This window comes from Corylus avellana, chromosome ca2 (assembly GCF_901000735.1).
Source record: "Corylus avellana chromosome ca2, CavTom2PMs-1.0".
In the NCBI taxonomy this organism is placed as follows: domain Eukaryota; kingdom Viridiplantae; phylum Streptophyta; class Magnoliopsida; order Fagales; family Betulaceae; genus Corylus; species Corylus avellana.
In genome coordinates this window covers 15,034,793-15,057,908 of record NC_081542.1, presented here as the reverse complement: position 1 = coordinate 15,057,908, position 23,116 = coordinate 15,034,793, and the positions used below count along the sequence as shown (strand labels likewise).

General features: G+C 35.7%; 3 protein-coding genes across 4 annotated transcripts; 1 reads left to right on the top strand and 2 right to left on the bottom strand.

The window, feature by feature from the left end:
* The first annotated feature begins 3,017 nt into the window (after nt 1-3,017).
* Nucleotides 3,018-5,896, top strand: LOC132170373 (probable E3 ubiquitin-protein ligase BAH1-like 1). The gene is made up of 6 exons (XM_059581330.1): nt 3,018-3,504; nt 4,344-4,588; nt 4,780-5,037; nt 5,169-5,306; nt 5,466-5,524; nt 5,676-5,896. Exons 1-6 carry the CDS (start codon nt 3,333-3,335, stop codon nt 5,779-5,781), a joined length of 978 nt encoding a protein of 325 aa, XP_059437313.1. The 5' UTR covers nt 3,018-3,332; the 3' UTR covers nt 5,782-5,896.
* Nucleotides 5,897-7,446: 1,550 nt separating this feature from the next.
* Nucleotides 7,447-9,846, bottom strand: LOC132170372 (nucleolar protein 16). The gene is made up of 3 exons (XM_059581329.1): nt 9,419-9,846; nt 7,801-7,922; nt 7,447-7,718 (listed from the first exon to the last, which is right to left on the bottom strand). Exons 1-3 carry the CDS (start codon nt 9,777-9,779, stop codon nt 7,602-7,604), a joined length of 600 nt encoding a protein of 199 aa, XP_059437312.1. The 5' UTR covers nt 9,780-9,846; the 3' UTR covers nt 7,447-7,601.
* A 1,930-nt stretch (nt 9,847-11,776) lies between these two features.
* On the bottom strand, nt 11,777-19,611 carry LOC132170298 (ABC transporter C family member 4). 2 transcript variants are annotated; one of them, XM_059581223.1, is made up of 12 exons: nt 19,508-19,611; nt 16,526-18,675; nt 15,943-16,263; nt 15,609-15,695; nt 14,893-15,522; nt 14,539-14,703; nt 14,000-14,294; nt 13,538-13,752; nt 13,115-13,420; nt 12,847-12,910; nt 12,516-12,755; nt 11,777-12,146 (listed from the first exon to the last, which is right to left on the bottom strand). In XM_059581223.1, exons 2-12 carry the CDS (start codon nt 18,629-18,631, stop codon nt 12,046-12,048), a joined length of 4,530 nt encoding a protein of 1,509 aa, XP_059437206.1. In that variant the 5' UTR covers nt 18,632-18,675; nt 19,508-19,611; the 3' UTR covers nt 11,777-12,045. The 2 variants fall into 2 exon arrangements, with proteins under 2 accessions (XP_059437206.1, XP_059437207.1); XM_059581224.1 differs by lacking the exon at nt 19,508-19,611 and adding an exon at nt 18,879-19,161.
* Between the last annotated feature and the right edge of the window lie 3,505 nt (nt 19,612-23,116).

Here is a 23,116-nt window from a genome sequence, read left to right as displayed (position 1 = left end):
GAGAAAATTGTGAAGGACCGAACAGTAGCTAGAGACATATTTACCAGAATATACTGCAGATTTTGAAACTGATTGGAATGGTAACATTCAAAGAATTAAACAAAGCATAGATCAAATTTGAATGGAAGAAATTTCTCATTGTATCTATAATATTGGTTTGTTAGAATAATATGCTCTATTTTTATGAAATGAATAGAGAATAAACATTAAAAATTAAAAATAAAAAATAAAAAAGGAAAGAAAGAAAAAAAAAAAGGTGGTGATTAAACAAAAGTAGGGTTTTCGCGTTACTATTATCACATTACTTGGTTGTGAGCCGGTTGCTCATCATCATCACCGTCACATGCCACGCGTGACACAGCCGTGTCTTTGTGCGTGGCTGAACGGCGTACGTTAACGTTGTTTCATTTCGTCACGCATGAAAAAGAATGGCCGTATAAATCCTGGGAGCATTTATTGGATCTGTATGAATTAGAGATTTTGTTTATTGCACAATCAATACTTCCTTTTACATATTCTTCTATGGATTCAACTTATGTATACCTGTTTATGAACATTATAATATCCAGGTTGTGATGAGATTCATGTTAAGACAAACTTTTTTTTTTCAAGAAACTACTTCAATTTAGTAACGTATCATGCACTCTAAGAACATTTAATAGACTCCGTTAAAAAAATTACTGGTGAAGAAATAAACGAAGCCATATAGAAGGTAATTTGTTATATACTTCTTCTATTTCTCTTCTTTCTTTCATTCTTTCGGTATGTCAGCAACGTCGTTACCGGTACAACTTCAGTCCATCAAATCCGCTCCTCCACGGTCGCATGCACCGATCTGATAGCACCGATTGCCGATCCAATTTCTATGTCACCATTGGGATGGGTGTTTTACGGTTTTTTGTTTTTGTTTATGTATTTTTTGTTTTTGCTCTAGGCCTTTGAGCTAAGAATGGATAATTTCGGTATGAGAGGTTATCTCTCAGGGTTGGTAAAATGAAGTTTTAAAAAAATTTGAGTTACTCATGTCTTATATCTAGTATGCTTTTGGAAGCCGAAACAGATCTATTCCATAAAAGAAGTTGTGCATGGGTTAACACTTAGCAGATGATGCTATCCTAAATAGTTTTTGATTGTGAGATTTTACAAATTGTATCTATGACGTGGTATTAACATAGCTTTGGGGCCTTTGGACAATGTTATGTCAAGGCGTTGATATTAGAGTTATGCTCTAGATCTTATCTTCAACGAAATACTTTTTATTAAAAAATAAAAAATAAAATTTACTGGTGCTCGATCATTGAATAAGTGCAATCAATTTGCCAAGCTAACCAAACACGTTTTAGTGTTTAGTCAATGTTCCTTATCTTTAATGTCATCTCAATTCATATAAAGTTTTTCACATTATTCTCGGAACTTTTTTTTTTTTTTTTTTCAATTTTATAATTTTTTTTAATGGACACTTACAATTTCTAACTTTGTTGACACGTCACACGGTTGAATGGTTGCTTTCAATCCTTTTCTTCGATGTCTATCTAGTTGGTATTTAAAATAAATTTAACCAATTATTGTCGAATAATCTTATTAACTAATGTGACAGTTTATAATTAATGAAATAATATGTAAATTGTTAACCCTATATTTTTAATTAATTTATTAATTATGGACAATTGTACATACCCTAAATATTTTTCATTGCCGACTATTGGCGGTTGTATTATAAAGTATTAAAATGATATATAGTTACATCTTTTTTTTTTTTTGACATGTTTGCATACAGGGAAGAAAATGAGGAAAGAGATTCAAACTAGTGACAACTGTTTCATGAGTCGGGATCCCCAACCAATTAAGCTACCCCTCATAGACACATCTTTTTCGATTTGAAGTGTGATGACGTAATAATCTTAATTAATTCTAATTGATTAGCAAAAATTAAACATAGTAAAACACATCAAGACAATTGAACTATAAATATGAAAAGTAGACGATTCATAAACATTTGGCAAAAGTGATATCTCTTGTATATTTCTCCGAACTTTAATTGACTTAATTGCTTGCTTCATCTCAAACTTTCACGCCTATATTTGGGCTACGTATCAAATACACAAAACTGTGACTAATTAATCTAAGCTAAATAGTATATTTAACCTCTTGATGATGGGCTATTTCCTTCACCAACCACGTCTAAAATCAAATTGAATCAAATAGCCTTGGGAGTTTCTTTCTTAAAAATGCTCAGAGTATTACAATTTCGTTACAAACTCATATAACAATTCATATGAGAGCCACATGATGCCATATGAGTGAAGAAAAAAAATGCTTAGGGTACTACAATTTGCATAATTAGTGAAATGATTAAAAGTGTATGGTTGATAAATTAGTCACTAATTGATTAAACTGACAAGTCAGATTTTTTGCTTAATCGTTTTACCAACTTGGAAAATGTTTTTTTTTTTCTTTTCTTTTCTTTTATAGTCCTTCTCTCATATTTTTACTTTTAAAATTATTATTGAATCGGGTCAGATGGGTCTCACACATAGGCCTCACATATCCAATGGTGATTATGAAAAGTAAGAGGAGGAGAAAAATATGTGTAGCACTTTTGTAGTAAAAGTTTTACTACTCCTTTAATAATCAATTTTTTTTTTTTTTTAAAAAAAAGGTTAAATAACCAAATTTTAATAAGCATATAACATATTTAATTGTTTAGTATGTATTGTACTCGTAAGTGTCATGCAGACTGCCAGATCAATTAAAAAAATTATGATAAAAAAGTTATAGTACCCTAAGATGTTCATGAATCATGAAACTCAAATTTGGAATGTAAAATCATAATTACTAACTTCAAACAATATGAAGTAACAAAAATTGATATATTATTAATAAGGTCTTAAACATTTAATGGGAATTGTAAAAATCTATTTAATACTAAAAGAGTAGTAATACTTTTGTCGTCTCACATAAATGATTATAAATTAGTGTGTAAATTCCTCAGAATTTACTCTTGAGTGCTTGGATTATCAGTCAGTTTTCACAAGGAAACGCATCTTCTTCTGCGTGATAAAGTTGGTTAAAGCTGTGGAGGAGAAACTTCCGATAAATTGACTTTTTCTCTCGGGAATCAGTTTTTTTGCTTCAAATTAATGCTCTCTAACCAGTCCATGTCGCCATCATTTCCCACATACAAAGAGAGAGAGAGAGAGAGAGAGAACAGACAGAAACAGAGGATTCACATGCATTCTCTGTTGGGTTACATTTATATTATCAAAATCAATCTTTGTTGAAAAAAGAAAAGAAATTGAGGAGATATTGTTGTCAGTGAGGATCGAATTAAGATGAAGTTTTGCAAGAAATACCAGGAGTACATGCAAGGCCAAGAGAAAAAACTTCCTGGGCTTGGCTTCAAGAAGCTTAAGAAGATTTTGAAGAAGTGCCGGAGCGATTTTCATTCCGATAATGCCATTGATGGACTCCATGACACCCAAACATGCCCTCACCATTGCCCAGGTAATCATCATCTGGAAAAAGAAAAAAAAAAAACTATTTTACATCTTAATTTGTTCATGTTATGTAGTTTATTTTGAATCTTTCTTTATCTAATCTTTCTGGGTTTTCACGCCTTTCCCTTATCAACATTGGTTTTTGGCCAATCTGTTGGATTTTAATTAAGGTGGTGATTTTTTTTTTCTTCTCTTTTTGCAGTTTTGCATGTATTATATACTTGAATTTGTTTGTTTGTTTGTTTTTTTTTTTTTTTAATATATGAAATAATGTCAAATATTACATATCTTTTCCTTGCATGATTCCTCAGAAGAAAACCTCTTAGCTTTAATTTTCTCAATTTTTTTTTTTGTCCAAATCATATTACCAAATTTGATAATGAATGGAAGCTTTCTTTTTTCTTTTTTAAGCTAATAATTTTTAGTGGGAATTGATATTGGGGAGCCGCATTTACCAGAAGTAGAATCAATTGCAGCAGACAAGACAAGTGAATATGCAGGCTGTAGAACATATGACATATCACCTTTTGTTCCTTTTCCTTTTGTCTCTGTGTCTGTGTTCTTGTCCATATATGATGACTCTGTTTTTCATCGATCCTTGATAATTTCCAATATTTCTGCTTTTCCCATAAACATGTTTTTCTTTAAGATTAGTTGTAGAAAAGTTTGTGCTTGGGAAACGAATGGATTCTTTGTTTTTTGTAAATTAATTATAATCCTCTAATCACACTTCCTTCTCTCCACTACTATTTTAATGATCTTGTTAGATAAATAAGGATTTAGATTCCAAGAAATGAGACAAAAGAAGTTAAAAGGTTTTGATTTGTTGTGTTTGGATATGTGTAGTGTGCGATGGAACCTTCTTTCCTTCTCTTCTCAAGGAAATGTCTGCAGTAGTAGGTTGCTTTAATAAGCGTGCCCAGAAATTGCTTGAGCTACATCTTGCTTCTGGGTTTCGGAAGTACTTTATTTGGTTCAAAGCCAAGCTACAAAATAACCATGTTACCTTAATCCAAGAAGGAAAGGACCTCGTTACTTACGCACTTATCAACGCGGTTGCAATCCGAAAAATACTTAAGAAATACGATAAGGTATATCTATCCCGCTTTGTGAACTTTTATACAACTGGGATGACTTAATACTGACAATCAGCATTTGTATCAGCAAAGATTTGTAAAAGAAGACATAGTAAGGGCTGATTTTCACTGTCACGTCATCTCATTCAATTTGGCTTTGGTTTTTCTTTATGAATTTACTTAAGTGTCATTAATTTTGAGCACAGGTTCATTACTCTAAGCAAGGTCAGGCCTTCAAGTCACAAGCTCAAAGCAAGCATATTGAAATTCTTCAAAGTCCTTGGCTGTGTGAGCTCATGGCTTTCCACATCAATCTAAGGGAAAGCAAGGTCAATTATAGCAAGGCATCAGCTTTGTTTGAGGGATGCAACCTCACATATGATGATGATGGCCAACCCTCACTTACTTGTGAGCTCTTCGATTCCGTCAAAGTCGATATTGCCCTCACTTGTTCCATATGCTTGGTAATTTTCCGTATGCATATTGTGTACATATAACGGAGACAAAGTTTGAATTCAGTATCTTTGCTCTGATAACATGTTAAATTGAAGCAGTGAGGCCCCTTGTTAATGATTTAATGTGATTTTGGAAGCAGGACACAGTCTTTGATCCGGTTTCCCTCACTTGTGGTCACATATTCTGCTACATGTGTGCTTGCTCGGCCGCATCGGTCACTATTGTTGATGGCCTAAAGGCAGCAGAGCCTAAAGCAAAATGCCCTCTATGTCGAGAGGTAAGTCAATCGGCAGTAAAAATTTGCTAAGCCCGATGTGAATGCACTTAGAAGTGAATAAATAGAATATAATCATTTATGGGCTTATGCACCATGAAGTTCTGGGTTGTTGTGCACAATTTGCAATAAAAATAATGAACTATTTTTTGTTGATTTCAGGCTAGAGTTTATGAAGGTGCTGTACACTTGGATGAGCTTAATATTCTATTAAGCAGGAGGTAGTGTTTCTTTTAATTCCTTCAGTTATGGCTTATGTTTAAGAAAACATAGAAAATCAAAATAACAAAAGATTGAATGGGCATATTTTGCCAATGAAAATACTTTGTTTTATTATATTTAACGGTGTACTTATTACAATTGTTTGAACAGTTGCCCCGAGTACTGGGAGGCGCGGCTTCAAAGAGAAAGAGTGGAAAGGATTCGTCAGATAAAAGATTACTGGGGCGGCCAGTGTAGGGCATTTATGGGTGTCTAATTATGCAATGCCATTCCTAGTCTGTTCTAGTGCTATGATTCCTAGGCTGTTCTAGTGTTAATATTTCTTGTAGATTCTCTGATCTGGAATAAAATCTGTACATTGTTTTAGCGTATATAGTGAAATGGTTTGTGATTCTAGTGCTTGACCAAATGGATATAGTTTGATATGCATATTGGTTTACAATAACAAATTAAAACAAGGAACAAATAACTCTGTTCATTTTTCCGTAAAATATTCTCTTGGAAAGTTTGGCTATTTTTTATTGTTTGTTTGCAACCCAAAAAATGCAACGTTTGGTTTGGATAAAAATTTGTCAAATACTTTTTATATTTTCATATAATTCAAGGAAAATAGTGAGACTATTACACCTTCCTAGGTGAGATTAAAATATGATGCAAGTGTAAGGAATATGGGCCAGCAATTGCGAGAGAACCCTTGTAGAATCCATTTGTCTGAACAGGTGTTCAGGCAGCTCAAAAACTGAGAGGACCCTCGTAGGATTCATTTGTCTAAAGAGGTGTTCAAGCAGTCCAAAAATTGCTCACATAAATAGGCCTTATAAGAAATCCTCTCATAATCGCCTGCTGGATGGTATGGAACAATATATCATTTTACGATGTGTAAAGGTTATTTTCTTTAGTTAACTAAAAATATTTTCAAATTGATCAATATTTTATATCGTGCTAAACATAAAAATAAAAAAATAGGAAAAAATATAATTTAATCCCCCAAACTACCAGCTATTTTTATTTTAGCCCTCTAATGTTCAAAAAGTGATAAAGTAGCCATCCAAACTACCAAACAGTTGCAATTTGGCCACTCCGTTAGTCATTACTGTCAAATAGAATGAAAAATTCGAAATTATGTCGTTTTGGCAAGATTAAGTTATTAAAATGCCATTTTGAAAAAAAAAAAATCAATTTAAAAAATACCCTCAAAACGACGTCATTTTAAGGAAAGAAAGAAAAAGAAAAAGATATTAAAATAAAAAAAATAAAAAAATAAAAAGAAAAAGAAAAAAGAAAACTAGTGGTTTAGGGGTGGCTCACCGACCACCCCATAGGCCATGGGGGTTGCCAGGGAGCCACCCACAGGTTTGGGGGTGGCTCGGCCTGTGGGGGTGGCTCGCGGGCAGCCACCCCATAGGCCATTGGGGTGGCCGGCGAGCCACCCCTAAACCACTCAATTTTTATTTTATTTTTTCTCAAAACGAGGATTGATTTTTTAAATTGATTTTTTTTTTTCTTTCTAAAATGGCATTTTAGTAACTTAACCTTACCAAAACGACATAATTTTGAATTTGCCATCCTATTTGACGGTAATGACTAACAGAATGGCCAAATTATAACTGTTTGGTAATTTGAGAGGCTACTTTATCACTTTTAAACATTATGGGGCTAAAATAAAAATGGCTAGTAATTTGGGGGGCTAAATTATATTTTTCCCTAACAAATATTTTACGACAAAACACACCAGATTAATAAGGCATTGATCCGGTGGATTGCAAAGCAACCCAGAGAAACAAGACAAATCACCTATTTCACTTTATTATTACCAGCAACATTGAGCTAAATTGCTTTACTTTATCACTGGTAAATCAAACACAGACCAACTTAAAAATTGGCTTTGGATAGGCTCATCATACACGCACATACGCGCACATAGATCAATAATCATTTAACATTAAGCTAAGTTGCCTTTCTTCATCACTAGTAAATATATATGAATCATCATACAACAAAATTGAAACAGCCAAATAAAATTCTGTAGTTCCAAGGGATCCCATAGACATCGCCGATCAAAACAAAAAGTCGTTCTCAACTGGAAACTATTAAGGGGTTCTTATCTCTATGCATGTGATACCTTTTGCAAAGTTTCTCCAGAGTTGCAACTGAATGCTGCATGGCATTTAGCTTTGTATCCATGAACATCCTCTGCACACAAAAAAAAGAAAAAGAAGCTTGAGTAAGGAAAGCACCAATTTCACAGATTTTAAGATCTAAAATTGTATCCTACCTTGCAATCATCTCCATATTTATCTATCAGCCGACTGATATGAAGGCGCTGGATTGCAGTCAATGGTTGTGGAGGTGCAGATTTTCCATCTCTTCGCTGCTTTCCCAGAGCCGATTTCAAATCTATATGTGGCCCAAAGAGAAGTCATGGAGTCAACCATTATCAAAGAATGCCAAGGGGAGTCAAGTCCTTTCAGTTCCAGAGATCAGCATGGAAAAACATAGTGGAAGTTCCATGAAGAGAGAATTATCGATTTTAAACCTATAATAGCTACCCATCACTTCCCACAAAATAACAACCTCCGATTAGTGGATATCATCAACCACCGGATCTCTAAAAGTAACTAATCCACATTCAGAAAGACCAATTTGAGGGGTAGACTCTTAAAGTATGCACATATAAGTGTAAGTTACTGAGTTTACCTCGAATAGTAGTTAGAAGGGTAAGTGGTTGATATAACAGTTAAGCTCACATTGGGTAGTAATCACAATAGCGAACGTAAGTGGTTAAGTCTACTTTGAATAACACTAAGAAGGGTAAGCGGTTGATATAACAGTTAAGCTCACATTAGGTAGTAATCACAATAGCGAACGTTAAGTGGTTAAGTCTACATTGAATAACACTAAGAAGGGTGATTAGTTGATACAATAGTTCAGCCCACATTGAGTAATAATAGTCACAATAATGACCATAAGTAGCTAATCCAATAGTACTTAAAAGGGTAAGTGGTTGATATAACAGTTAAGCTGACAAATGGGTAATAGTCACAATAGTTAGTAGTAATCAGAAGGGTGAGTGTGTAGTAGTCCTGATAATGAGCATAATTGTTAAGTTTACATCCAATGATAGTTACAAGGGTGAGTGGTTGATACAACAATTAAGCTCACATTATGTAGTGGTCACAATAGTTTTTTTTTTTTTTATGACGGGGAACCTCGACAAGGCAGGGCCTTTTGGACCTACCCTTGCAGAATAAACCTCGGATCATATCTTATATCGCCATGTTTATCTCCTAACATAGACAGTCTTCTATACTAGTTAGCGACAGTTGAGTACTCGTTATTTTTCAACCAGAAGGCCGAGAGCTAACTATGGAGACTTTGGGCTATCCGGACACATACTTCATAAAACAGTTCATGCATCTTTGTAACCAGAGCAACACGATGAAGTTGGTCAAGATTAAAATATCTCTTCATTTTTTCTATTCATTTCTATGATCATCGATCATAGAGGGGCCCTTTACCATACTGTATAAATAGTATTCACTTTAGGCAGATAAATGGGAATTTTTTGATTCTTCTCTACCATTTAGGCTTCTAAGAACGCTTACTCACCAACTAAATCCAAATGGTTTCTACATAAAGCTTGAGAACGTAAGAGTTCATATAAAAAGTTCTTTATTCAATTCTTCAGCCTAGTCCAAATTGATGGTTATACATCCAGAAGTTAGTGCCAAATATTTCTTAGTCAGACTTTCCCGGCAATTAGAAAACTAAATACACAAACCAGATGAAAAATCAAGTCCGTAAAAATTGGGAATTTTAGCACAGAAAACTCAAACAAAAGCCTATTCAAGAAATGCACAAACGGATCAAAAAAGGGGAAAAAGATCACAGACCGTCCTCTTCGAGATCGCTACCGGAATCGAGCGGCTCGAGCTCGGCAGATTCGGCTTCGGCTTCGGCTTCGGCTTCAGGTTTTTTACGGGACGGCGGAGGGACCTGGAGAGAGTCGCTCTCGATGATGTGAGAGGTGCGGGACCGCACGCCGAGCAAGTTGGGGTTGGAAACGACGCCGAAGGACTTGTAGTTTTGGATGACGCTGGCCTTGTCGTCCCACTTGGGCGGATCTAGGTCGAGCAGGGCTCGGAGCTTGGGAGGGAGAGTGAAGGCCGGCTTGAAGACGTGAGGGTTCTTCTTGGGCAGTCCCACTTGCACCTTTGGCCTTGATTTCTTGTATTTTCTTCGTGACCTTCCCATCTCTCTCTCTCAGGGTCTGGTTTTTTTGGCTAGGGCAAGAAGACTGCACAAAAGGGTTTTGGGTTGGGTTTAGGGCTTAAGCGAAAGAGAACGACTTCAAAACGGTGCATTTCACTGGCAAAACCAAATTTGACCAAAAACTTCCGAAAATACCCTTAATTTGCCTATTGAAAACGTATTTTAGACCATTCAAACAAACACACAAACAAGCCCTTAAGAAAAAGTGTTTTTAACACTATTTGGAATTGCGTTTGAAGTGTATAAAAATGCTTTTAACACTCAAAAAGTCTGTTTAAAATATATATATATATATATATATATATATATATATAGCTTTTGCCAAAAGCTTAAAAATGAAGCTTTTGCCCAAAAACCCGTTTTGACTTAAAAGCTATATTTTTCAAATGCAATTTCAAACATACTCTAAATGCATGTTTGTGTGTGCGTTTAAAGGGTATAAAAATGCATTTTAACATTTAAAAGAATGCATTTGAAAAAAAAAAATACATGTTTGGTAAAAATAATTGAAATCGCTTTTAAGGGTTCAAAAAGCATAAAAATGACCAAAACACACTTTTGGCAAAAGCTTAAAAATGAAGCTTTTTTCATAAAGCGTTTTTTTGACTTAAAAGCTCTATTTTTCAAACACAATCTCAAATATGCTCTAAACCGAAATACCAACTTAGCATTGTCATCCAACTTTTATTTAATTTTTTACTGGAGCTCCATGTCACTGTGCGTAAAAATGCGACACATGCCCCTTGTGCCACCATGCATGTACGAGCATTCCTATACCACATATAATATAGTGACACATTACAGAGATGTGCTAAAATGTCTGTGGCACAAAAGACACATGTACACATCATGTTTTACGCTCGATAACGTGGAGTTTCGTTAAAAAAATTGAATGGAATTTATAGCAAATGGTAAAATTAAAGTAAAGATGCGAGGTTGGTTTTTCATCTTTCATGAAGTGCATTAAGCTAATGAAAAGAAAGGGTTTGGAGTTTGTAGCATGTCCTTTTAGTGCTTTCAATTTCTATATCTTGAGAAGATATATGCTGAATATGGATGTATGCTACAATGCCTGCAGAGGAGAATAGGTAGCACAAGTAGAAAGGGGAGAAGTTATGTTAGAATATAGGGCTTTTGTATTAGGTTTATATTGTCCTTCTTAAATTATTTCTCATATGTGTGAGTGTAATTAAATCATGTTGTATTTGTATTCTCTCACCTTAATTGTATTGTCTTCACCTACCACTTTTATCTTATAAATATGAGTCATTTGTATTATATAAATCATCAGGAAATAAGAGTAAGATATAACATTTTTGGGCTTTTTCGCATTCCTAGTGGTAGATAGATGTCTAACATCGAACCATCAGTAAATCATTGTCTTCAATTTCTATGTATTTTTCAAGCTTCAAATATAAGAGTTTATCTTTCAACGAATAGAATATTATGAAAAATGCTTGGTAAAATACTATGACTTTTATTACAATCTTCTTACAAATTGAGGTAGCAATGCACAACACTACCACGTCAGCTACAATTAAATGTAATTATTTTGTAACAGATGTGATAAGTGCCACGTGACCATACAAGTTGACATGGCAATCTACATGGTTAATTAAATTTGATTGTTTAGTAGTTAAAATTAAGTGACACATACATTGTTAAGTCGGAATAAGATCCTCTCCAGTTCATTTGAATTGGACAGTATCCAGTTAATTATATTGGAGATGTATTTTTGTCTTTTCACTTTTTGAGAAGACAAAAATACCCCTCTAATATAACTAACTAGATATTATCTCGTTCAATTGAATTAGAAATGATCCTAATTCTGCCAACTCAGTTTCTTATAACTTATAATAAAAGTTGTAACTAGGACAATCCATGCTCAATTCTATGGAATGTCAGTGAGTGGCACTGCTTGGTGCAACATCAGAAGAAAAGCCCCACACGCTTTGGACTCACTTTTGAGGGTGGGGGGGTTGGTACAAAGAAAAGAGCTTGTATTATAGATATCAGCAGCTTTTGTGTTGCCAAAAAAAGGATCTTGAATAACACTAATATTGGATGTCCATGGCTATCCATAACATTCATATGTTTTACTACATTATGCCAATTACTCCATGCATCAAAGACAATACTCTTTTTAATGGGATCTGATGGTCGCCCTTGGATAATGAGCCAAGAGCAGCAATTGGGTTAGGGGATGAGATGGTAGGAAAGCAGACTGGTACTGGTACTGGTTCTCTTCTTACAGTCCAGATGAGCGGTTGGCATACTCTTGAACCAATGCCCCAAAAAGTGATGGCCACTCAAGCAACCGAGACGGTTTATCGAATTCTTTTGCCCGCCCTGTTAAAATTTGGAAAGAAAGAGACATTAGCTACATGTTGGAGCATCAAAACCAAAGATTGTGAGTTCGAACTCTAACTCCACAATTCACATCTCATATCAGTTAAATATTTCACATGTTGGTTTACATTTGTTGATAGAGAGTTTGAGCCTACATGTGAAGTTTGAACCATATGGAAAGGATGAAAACTCAGTTGTCCCTATGGAAAAGAAATGATATACTTCTTTGGTATGGTATGTTCTCCTACCCAGAAATCTTTTTCAGAAAAGTTTAGACTAATAATGTAATGAGATCACAATAACTCCATAAGCAATGCAAAAGAATGAATTTTTTTTTTTTTTTATGCAGAAAAAAAGACAAGCACAAACCTGCATCTATTACTAAAACCCTATTGCAGTCCATGACTGTGGGTATTCTGTGAGCAATGCTGATAATTGTACAGGCGGCAAAGTCCTCCCGGATGATCCTTTGAATTACAGCATCAGTCTGTGAATCAACTGAAGCAGTGGCCTCATCCATGAACAAAACTTTGCTGTGCTTTAGCATAACCCTGCCCAAACAGAGAAGCTGCCTTTGCCCCACACTCCAATTGTCTCCATTATCAGCAACTGAGGAGTTTAACATATTAAGAAATTGTTCAGTGGCTGATTAAGATAGGTTTTGGAAGAGCAGACTGCAGAAAATGGCGAATTCGCGTACCTAAAGAATCGAGTTTGTCGGGTTTTGCAGCCATCACATCCTTAAGTTGGCAGCGCTCCAGGCTCTACAAAAGTAATAAGCTCTCAGCTAGTGCAAACAAATTATATATGACATTTTTCTTATACATAGAGAGCATACAGGCCAACCATGTTAATTGTCATGTGCTCTTGTTAAGGATATTACTAAATGTTTTGCTGAAATAAGCATGTCTAAGGCCAGCACAAGTTGGCTCATGGCAATAATCAGGAAGCAAGAGTGGCATGTATACCTTCCATATCTCTTCATCTGAATACTGTCCAATTGGATCAATATTGCTTCTCACTGTTCCTTCAAAAAGTACAGGTTCTTGAGGAATGATACCGAACCGAGACCTAAGATCATGAAGCCCTAGCATGCAAATGTCAAGGTCATCTATAATTATTCTTCCTCCTGAAGGTTCCACCAGCCTAAAGAAAACCTGGATCAAAGTCGACTTCCCACTTCCTGTTCGACCAACAACACCGATCTTTTCGCCCCCATTAATGCTTAGAGTAATGCCTTTGAGAACCAGAGGAGTGTTTGGACGATATCTGACCTGCATCACCATAAATTGTTGTAATTTTACAACCAGTTTTAACTTGCTCTTTTGTCACAAGCATGATAATGTTTTAGGAATTTGAAGACATGAAACTGTTAGTTGAAGGCCAGTTACCTGCAAGTCTTTGAGGTCAATATTGCCATGAATAGGCCAATTTGAAGGAGGAATACGGTCTTTAATTTCCCATGCTGGTTCTGATGGAATATTGGTAAATTGCTTTATCCGCTCAACAGACACCATTCTATTTTCCACAAAGCAGCTCATATATATGGCCCAGAACAACACAGAGTTCAGGGACAATCCATAGGACAGAGATAAACCAACATTCTCTGCAAGATAGAATAAATTAATTAGGTCAATTTTTCACACCTTGCATCATGAGTTTACCTAAAATCACAAACCTTAAGCTAGTATGAGAGAATCATAACAGAAAGGGATTTAGAACACCCAAAAGAAATATTATCCCATATATTTCAAGATATTGAATTTTGAGAATCTCATATAAGCTCTTTCACTTGATTATTGACCCAAAAACTATTTCAAAAGTGTCTATGTACAAGTATTAAACGTTCATACCAGGTCTCAGAATATTGCTAGGTAGAATGATCATGAACAAAGCAGAAATGCAGAGGATCAAGCTCCCAAGAAGTTCTAAACGGAAACCCAACCACTCATTGGATCCAATGTTGTGGAAGTCCATACGTAAATTGGCATTAACACGCTTAACATTTTCCTTACAAAACCCATCCTGCTTCCTGAAAGACCGAATAGTTACAACCCCAGATATACTTTCTGAGAAATCATGGATGACAGGGGCTTTTGTGATTGAGTCGAGACGGGTTAATTCGCGAGATGATGCAAGATAGTACCCCTGAAACACAAGATGTAAGGATATCAATATAGATTCACATGATCTTGTTTCTGTCAGATGTATTGGGTTTTGATTACCTTCAGAAATTTAGAAATTTAGAATTTTAGCTGTCAGAAAAAAAGACTAGATTTTTTTGTTCTGTATTCTGGCTGATGAAATTCTAGTGAGTGAGCACCTATGGGGGCACATGGCATTTATCATGAAGCAATAAATGTTGAGAGCACAATACAACGAGAGCTCATACCCGATACCAGAAATTCAGCCATGCAAGTGGAAGCAATAAGAATACTGTGGGCCAAGAATTCTGGCATGTGACAATGAAGATGCTGATGACTGTGATGTACATGGCAACTGTCAAGCTCATAACAAAGGGGAGGAAGAGGTCAACGTTGGTCTGATCAGTTGATGCCTGCAGGAGGGAAAATAGAAATACAATTCCATCAGTCTACACCCAATAGGAGTACGATCTATTGAGACAAGAGTTACAAATGTTGTTAATGTAGAAGTTGAAAAGACTTGTAATGTTCATAGTCTTTCTCTATAAATAAGAGTATTGTACACAATCAAAAATAAAAACTAACATGCTTTGATTTCTTACCCGACTTAGAACTCTTCCTGAAGGTGTGGTGTCAAAAAATGACATGGGGGCGTGCAAGATACTGTGAAGAATTTGTGTGAAGAAAATTTGGGCTGTCTTAAGCCCCATATATGCAGCAAAGAAGGACCTTATCAGTATCAAAAGAAATGAGATACCAGCGATGATTGCATAGACAGAAATAAACAAAGAAGGGTTGAATGACGTAGCACGATCTTCAGAAGTTTCATATGCCAGCCAATAATCACTCGCCATTTGAGATCCTTGCCACAACAGAGACAGCAGCAGCACTAGTGCCACACCCCACCACCCGAAAGCCTCAGTGCAGTAAAGTTTATAAACAAGCAAGGTCACTTTGCCAGTTTCTCTCTCCTCTTCTTTGATGAGCTTGGAAGTACCCTTGTCGGAGTTTTGCTGGTCTAGAGAGTTGTTTTCACCATTGGCTTCCCCATGGCTGGAAGGGGTATGAGGTGATTTTGGTAATTTTGGGGAACTTTCACCTGGCATGGTGGTGCCTGCCTCAACAAGTTCCATGGACGTGTCATGAGCAGCTACTAGAGCTGTGAAATCCATGCCAGAATCTAGTAGATCATTGTACTTTCCTGACTGCACTATCATCCCCTCTCTCATGACCTGGCATTATAAGCCAAAAGAAGTGCTTAAAATACACATAGAGAAACACATGCATGTGTGAGAGTGTATGAAGAATAAAGACTTACTAAGATAAGATCCACATTGTGCAAGAAATCAACTTGGTGGGTTACAAGTAAAATGGTCTTGTCCTTGAGAGCTCCTCTCACACATTCCTGTGAAAAGGCATGAGTACAATTTGGTCATAAACAACAACTTTCTAATACAATGGTCTTAAGGAGATCAAAAGAGGCATCTAATATATAATAGCAACACTTGAACAAGCAGCATGTTTATATTTTAAAAGACAGTAACATGCAGCAGCGTGACAAACTTTGTTGTGTCCAATCATTTGTGTACTAAAAGATATATCATTATGTTTCCATGGAATGTCTAAACTAGGGAGAAAGTGAAAAATAAGACCTTGAATATTTCTGAGCCAGTATGTGCATCAACAGCGCTGAAGACATCATCAAGAAGATAGATATCACAATCCTGGTATACAGCCCTGGCAAGCTGGATTCTCTGCTTCTGTCCACCACTCAAATTGATTCCACGCTCTCCAATCTCAGTTTGGTCTCCAAACTCCATCATTTCTATGTCTTTTTCCAAGCAACAGACCCTAATGACTTCCCTGTATCTCTCTGTGTCCATTGGCAAACCAAATAGGATGTTCTCTTGAATGGTGCCATTTTGAATCCATGATGTTTGAGCAACATAGGCAGTTGTCCCACAAACCCTGACCTGTTACCCGCAAAATGTCAAGGGTTCCATTAGTTGTTTCTGATTAAGCTTCTGCCATGCAAATATCTAGATAAAGGTGAAAAATTGGATAAATCCCAAACGATCTAATATGAATTGTGCTTACAGAATACAATGCACATACATAACATAGACCAGCAGCTATGATAACAGAAAATTTTCTTCAACGAAACTCATAGACAACATCTAAATTCATGGCAAACAAAAAAGATAACTCCTGAAATTTCCCCATCAGAATCCATACCTTTCCTGTTATCTTGTGCATCTCACCAAGAACTGAGGCTAGGAGAGAAGACTTCCCAGATCCCACAGTCCCGACAATAGCGGTGAGCTCACCTTTGTTGATCTTAAAGTTTATGTTTTTCAAAGCCTCCTCGCCATTTTCATCATCCCAGCTAAACATCCCATCTTTAACCTCCACCACAACTCCACCATCACATCCCTCCTCTCTCTCCACTGAATCCTCTGTCAATTCCCTGCTTATCATGTACTTATCCAACCTCCCAAGTGATATCATTGCTTGTGAAAGTGAGATCATTGATTGCGGGAAGGCCCTGATTGGTTCCTGCAAGATTTTAAAGATCGTTGTAGTTGTGAACACTGTCCCTGCATCAAGTTTAACTCCCAAGAAAGTTGCAGTAGCAAATGTGAGAGTTGATATCAATAATGGCGTGCTCCACATCACAACAATATTGGCAGAGACCGAGTACATGAACTTGGTAAGCCATCCAAACTCTGATTCACGGAAAGTTTGAATTCTCTTGTTGAAGATTTCCTCCCAAGCCTGGAACTTGATAACTCGCATGTAATTAAGCATCTCATTTGTTGCCTTCATTCTTGAATCACGATTTTTCATCACATTGAATTGGAACCGATTATTCCTCCGGGTACCCATAATAACAAGTATCACGACACCAACAATTCCAAGAACCGCCGTAATCACCGAGGCGCCAAGGTAGTTATATAGGAGCACCAAGGCAACGGAAACTTGCAAAGGCATCAACCATATACTATGTAGCAGTAGCAGCATCATATCAGACAGCTGCTGCGCATCAACAGCCATGTAGTTCACAATCTGCCCAACTCCATGAGCCTGCCGAGCTGAACATGTCAACCTCAGGCCTTTCTTGTACAAGGAAGTGATGAGAGTGGATCGAATAAGCATTCCAAGCTTCTTAAGATTGAAGTTAAATTGGTGAGTGGTTAAAACTTCAACAAATTTTGCCACAAGGAGAGTCAAGACAAGGTAGTATCCTTCATAAGGGGAGTTTCCCTTCCCGGATGTGAAATCCACAAAACTTTGTATAAGAATAGGCCCTACATACATGACACAGAGCCGCACGATTGCGAGGGAGGCGGTGAAGGCGATATGCTTCCAAAAGCACCGGAGCAATGTGGTTCGAACCGGGTGATTTGATTTTTCATCTGGTTTAGGCCAATTCAATTCAAAGAGAGCTACCATTTTTTCAGCTCTATGTTCAGGTGAAAGGGATGGGATTTCATCAATCTTGAGAGGGGATTTGTAGCCTTTACTCAGCAGGGGATTCATCCAAAGCCAAAAGGCCTTAGATATTATAGAAGCTGAAGCAAAGGCAGTCACATTAGATTTGCTCAAAAGGGGTTCATATAAATTGGTTTCCACGTCCATAACTTGATCATTTTCTCTAGCCACAGTGATCCCAGTAGACCCAATAATTGCAGCAACAAGAAGAAGCACAGAAAATGGAACAGAAACTATAGAAACTATATCATCCAATGTCAAATTGGGGTCTGGGGGTTCTTCTACAGAGACCAAACGTGCAATCCCAGAGGCCATAAACAATGCAGTAACAATGAAGTTTGCAACCCAATAAATTCGAAGCGACAGAGGATGAGTAACAGCTCGAAATCTTTTTTCATGGAAGACTAAGATTGTGATTACAGCATGAGTTATGGCTTGGATTAACCAGAAGAGTCCATCAACCAGCTTCCATGGCAATTGGGTACTTCTACTAAATGTTAAAATGCATATAATTGTGTAACAGAATGCTAAAAGACCACTAACAATCAGAGAGAGCTTAAACCAAAGTGAAGTCCTCAGAGAAGCTCTGTTGTTTCTGATGAGGGGCTTGTGGAGCTCAGAGCTTAATCCCCTGAACTTTGAGTAGAGCTTTTTAACTGCAAATACCAAGAGCGCCAGCAAGAAGAGGACATCAACGGAAGATAACAGAGTTCTTTGAGGACATGGAGAGAGGAAAATGAATCTTAGCCATTGGAATGTTGTGATTGAAGCAGAGGTGCCCTCAGAGGATTGAATCACAGGGCTTAAGCATGAGACAGATGTGATCCAAGACTCTGAGCCTGAAGACATGTTTACAAATGCTGGATTTTCGTCAATCTTCTTCCTCTCACTCCCTGAAAAACAACAGAAAATCGTATCAGAATGCTGCAAACGGTTGACCCAAGTAAATCACCCACCAAAAACTAACCAAAATGAAACAAAAAAAAAAAAGAAATCATAGACCAGAAGGCACAGATGACAGATGTAAAGTATGATTAAAAGTATGAAATAGAAAATCAACAAATGATGACATCAATGAAACAGAGATAATCACAACCGCCTCACTGGACTATAATGGTGTAGTTTGACCCATTGAGCTTTCACAATCTCCTAGCCTGAAATATTGCGATGCCCGGAATTAAAGCTATTTTCTTCTGCTTTCTTGGAAAATGAACATCATCGAAATTAGAACAAGAGAAGAGAAATGAAGAACTAGCTAGCAGCCACTCTCTCTCCCCCATCGGGAGCTTTATTGGACGACAAGTCCATTCAAATGTCCAATTTCGGAAGAACAAAAAATCCTTCAACAACAATTCAGACCAAACAGCCATGGCTATAAAAGTTGTCAGTTTCTTTTGCGTCATTATTAAAACCCAGAAGACAATTTCCTTACAAAATACTCCTTAAAACCTGGACTATGTAAAAGAATCGTTGAAAATAGAAATAAACTGGTAAACAAATGACAAAGAAAATGAAATGAAAAGAGTGTAGAATATTAATTAAATAATTAAACTTATCATTTTTTTTAACTAAAGACAAGTGGTGATTCACCATCCATTACAACAACAACAAAAAATGGCAACTTTTGGAAGAATTGAAAACGATGGAGTAAAAGGTAACTGGATGAACAGCAGAGAGTTTTCCTAGTCATAGAATTAACCAGCCATGCAAAACACCATAACTCACCTCCAGTGGATGATGAAGACTCAAAAGTCAAGAGAAGGTTTTCTCTGAGCTACCTCAAGCTTCCAATGCGCGCACACACACACACACACACACACACACACACACATATATATATATATATATATATATATATATATATATATATATCAGATTCCAAGAAAATTGTCTTCACTTGAAATATGTTCCTTGGCACCCAAGTACGCCAACCATTTGCTAAAATAATATTCCTCGAGACAGAGAGAGAGACAGAGATTTGCTTATCTTTATTCCACAAAGAAAATGGCTCTCTCCGTTAATGGTGGAGAGTAAATTCACACCAATTTATCACACTTATTTCATTGAAAATTCATGTAGAGTGTTTTAAGCGATTTTTAAATAATTTGTTAAAAAAAAAAAAAAAAAACTGCTTAACGTATTTTTAAGTGAACTTTATATTATCTTTTTAAAGAAAGAAATTAAAAAAAATTACTTAAAAAAAAAAGACCAGACTGAACCTTTGAAGAATAGACGTGCAGAAATGGTAATCTCCACACACACTGACAACACACACACACACAAATCGAGCGACCTCTCGACCAAATACGTATGTGTTTTAGTTCTTTCATTACCTTGGCTGGCACCTATTAATAATAATTTAATAGAGAGGTCCAGACTCACCTCCCACCGCTGCACGTGTAACCACTCTCCTACTACCAAAAAACACTTTGGAGTCATTTGGCGTTGGACTGGAATTTTTTTTTTTTTTTTTAACATGTCCACACTATAAAGTGAGGAGGATTCAAACAAGTGACATCCACTTCATTAGGCGTAATCCCAACCGATTGAGCTATCTCTTGAGGACAGCGTCGGATTGCTTTAGTGGCTTGAACAAATTGATTTATAGTTAATTCATATAAAATTATTTAATAAAGTGACATGTGTTCCTTAATAAGTAACATGTGCTTCTTACATGTTTTTTTAATAAGTATGGGATACATGCCATTTTATCAGATATGTTTGTATGAACTAGTAAATTTATGTCATCTGAAACTGTAATAAAAATTGATTGATGTAGAGGTATGAAAAAATAAAAAAATAAAAATGTTTTGTAGTGTTTTTTTTTTTTAAATAAAAAAAATGATTGATATAATATAAAAAAGAAAAAAAGAAAAAAAGAATATTGATAGTTGAAAATTTGAGTAATAGTTATGGACCACTTTAGGTCGATTGCCAAACAACCCCTATGGGTCTGCTTCGTTGTGACGTGGCCGCAGCAGGGCGGAATAATCTACCAACGGTCCAAACCCAAGGAAGATTTGACCCGTCTTCTTTTTTTGGTTTCGCAGAAGAGCGTCATGGTCTCGTGGGGGCAGTTATTTGTACAGTTGCGCTTTTAAGTTTTTGTTTTCTTGGGATGAAGTGTTGTCGTTTTACAAATGAATTGGAATAGTTTTCGTCGAGAAACGATCACCATGCATTGACTGATAAAAAGCAAATGCTGCAGGCCACGTGTTTAGATATCCAAGACTATCTCTCAGTTCTTTTTTATTATTATTATTATTATTATTATTATTATTATTATTTTTTGAACGGCCTCTCAGTTCTTTATATATTATGTCTCTAAGAGATAGTTTAATAAACTGGAATCACGCCTAATGAAGCGGAGGTCACTAATTTGAATCTCTCTCTCCCTCTTATACAGACATGTCAAAAAAAAAGAAAAAATTGACACATTGAAGGAGACTTTCGTTGCCGTTACGGCTTGGGACTCATTAGTTGTTATGGACCATAACTAGTAATGAGTCCATAACAACTAACAGCCAAATTTCATCTACTAACTTAATAGATTTCGATAACGTGAAACATTAAACCTAATAAAATTGCGACACGTTTTATATTTAAGTAAATGTCACACTAACAGAATTTGTTAAATCAGTAGACAAAATTTGATTATAGGGAAAAAAAATTATTTTTTTGGCATGCCTTAAGGATCTCCGAGTTTGTTTTGATACTACCACAAGCTAATTAATTGCAAATCAGATAAAACCACACCAGCGAACTGATATTATATATTTTTTTTCTTATATTTTTCTGATGATTTTCCTGCCAATTTTGACACACGCACCCTCCAAGTTCTCCCCTTGCTTCCTGGCAATTTCTTCATGACTAAAGCAAAATTGTCAAAGTAATTAGCTTCACGTTCGATCCATGTGTTTTTCATGCAAGATTCTCCTTTGATTTCGCTTTGAATTTTTTTTGTTTATCTCAAAGTCATAATTAAAAGGCTGAAAAACCTTTTGAAAAGTTTTAATTAGAAAAGTAATAACTAATGGGTGTTTTATGAATATTTTGTGTGTTGAATTATTATTTATTTATTTATGCTTTTTGCTTGTTTTAAAAAGTGTACGTAGCAAAACAAGCCAAATTTGAGTTTTGTCAGCAACTCTATAACAGTATAACATATAATTCGCTCCTTTGAATGACCTACCAAGGCTATCAATTATGATTCAAGTGGGAAACATAATGACCTACCAAGGCTATCAATTATCATGCATGTCCCTCTTATTATTTAATTATAAATTAAATGATATTTGAAATTTTCTTAAAATCTCAATTATTACTTGTTTAAAAGTGTGTTTGGTGATTTCATAAATAAATAAAAAATGCGATTTTAAACTAAATTGCAAAACATAGGTTGTTTAAGATTGTGTTTTTAAAAAATTACGATTTGAAAGGAGATGTTTTTTTTAAAAACGCATAATTTTAAAGACTAAACTGCGATTGTAACAGCCAAATCGCAATTTTGCGTTTTAAACGTTATTTTTAAATCATACTTTTTGAAATCGCAAACCCAAATGGAGCCTAAATGATCTTAGATGTCATTGCATGTTTACTTGTGTTACATGTATATATATTATTAGGTCAACAAAAAGTAATGAAAATTTACACTTGCTCTCATCAAACCACCACTCAATTTGCAATGTCTCTCTACAAACTACTAATTAAGCCCTTTCACTTAGCCTTTGCCATTAAGATTTCTTGTTAATTGATATGAAAAAACGCATAAAGTGTTCATTATATATCCAATAAGGCGTGTGCAAATATAATTATCTCTTTAGATTAAAATAAAAAATAAAAACAATTGTTGGCTATGGAAGTGGGTCTCATCCTCTTTCTTTTCTTTTCTTTTCCTTTTTTTTTTTTTTTTGAATTATTGTCATTTTGAGTAATGTAAATATCACGTGACTTACTTTTTATTGGATTAACGAAAAAATCTATCCAAGGAGGTTAGGTTATGTGAAAGAGCTTGTACATGGAGGAGACTCTCACCTTCCAAATTTTAAGAAAAAATATTTATAAATTGGGTGCTAGCTAGTTTAAAAGAAAATAATTGTAGTTTAAAAAAATAAAAAATAAAAGTAAACGTGTTTGTTGGTTGTTGACTAGTACCCGAAAAGTTAAAAAAAAAAGAAAAAAAAAAAGAAAGATGAATAATAGTTCCACACAATGCACCATTAATTATACACCGCCAACTGCCAGGAGATCAGTATTGTGAAGGTGACAGGCGGTGGGATCTGAACCTCACGGGGCCTGGTAGATCGATAAGGCTCATACGTACACTCACTGAGT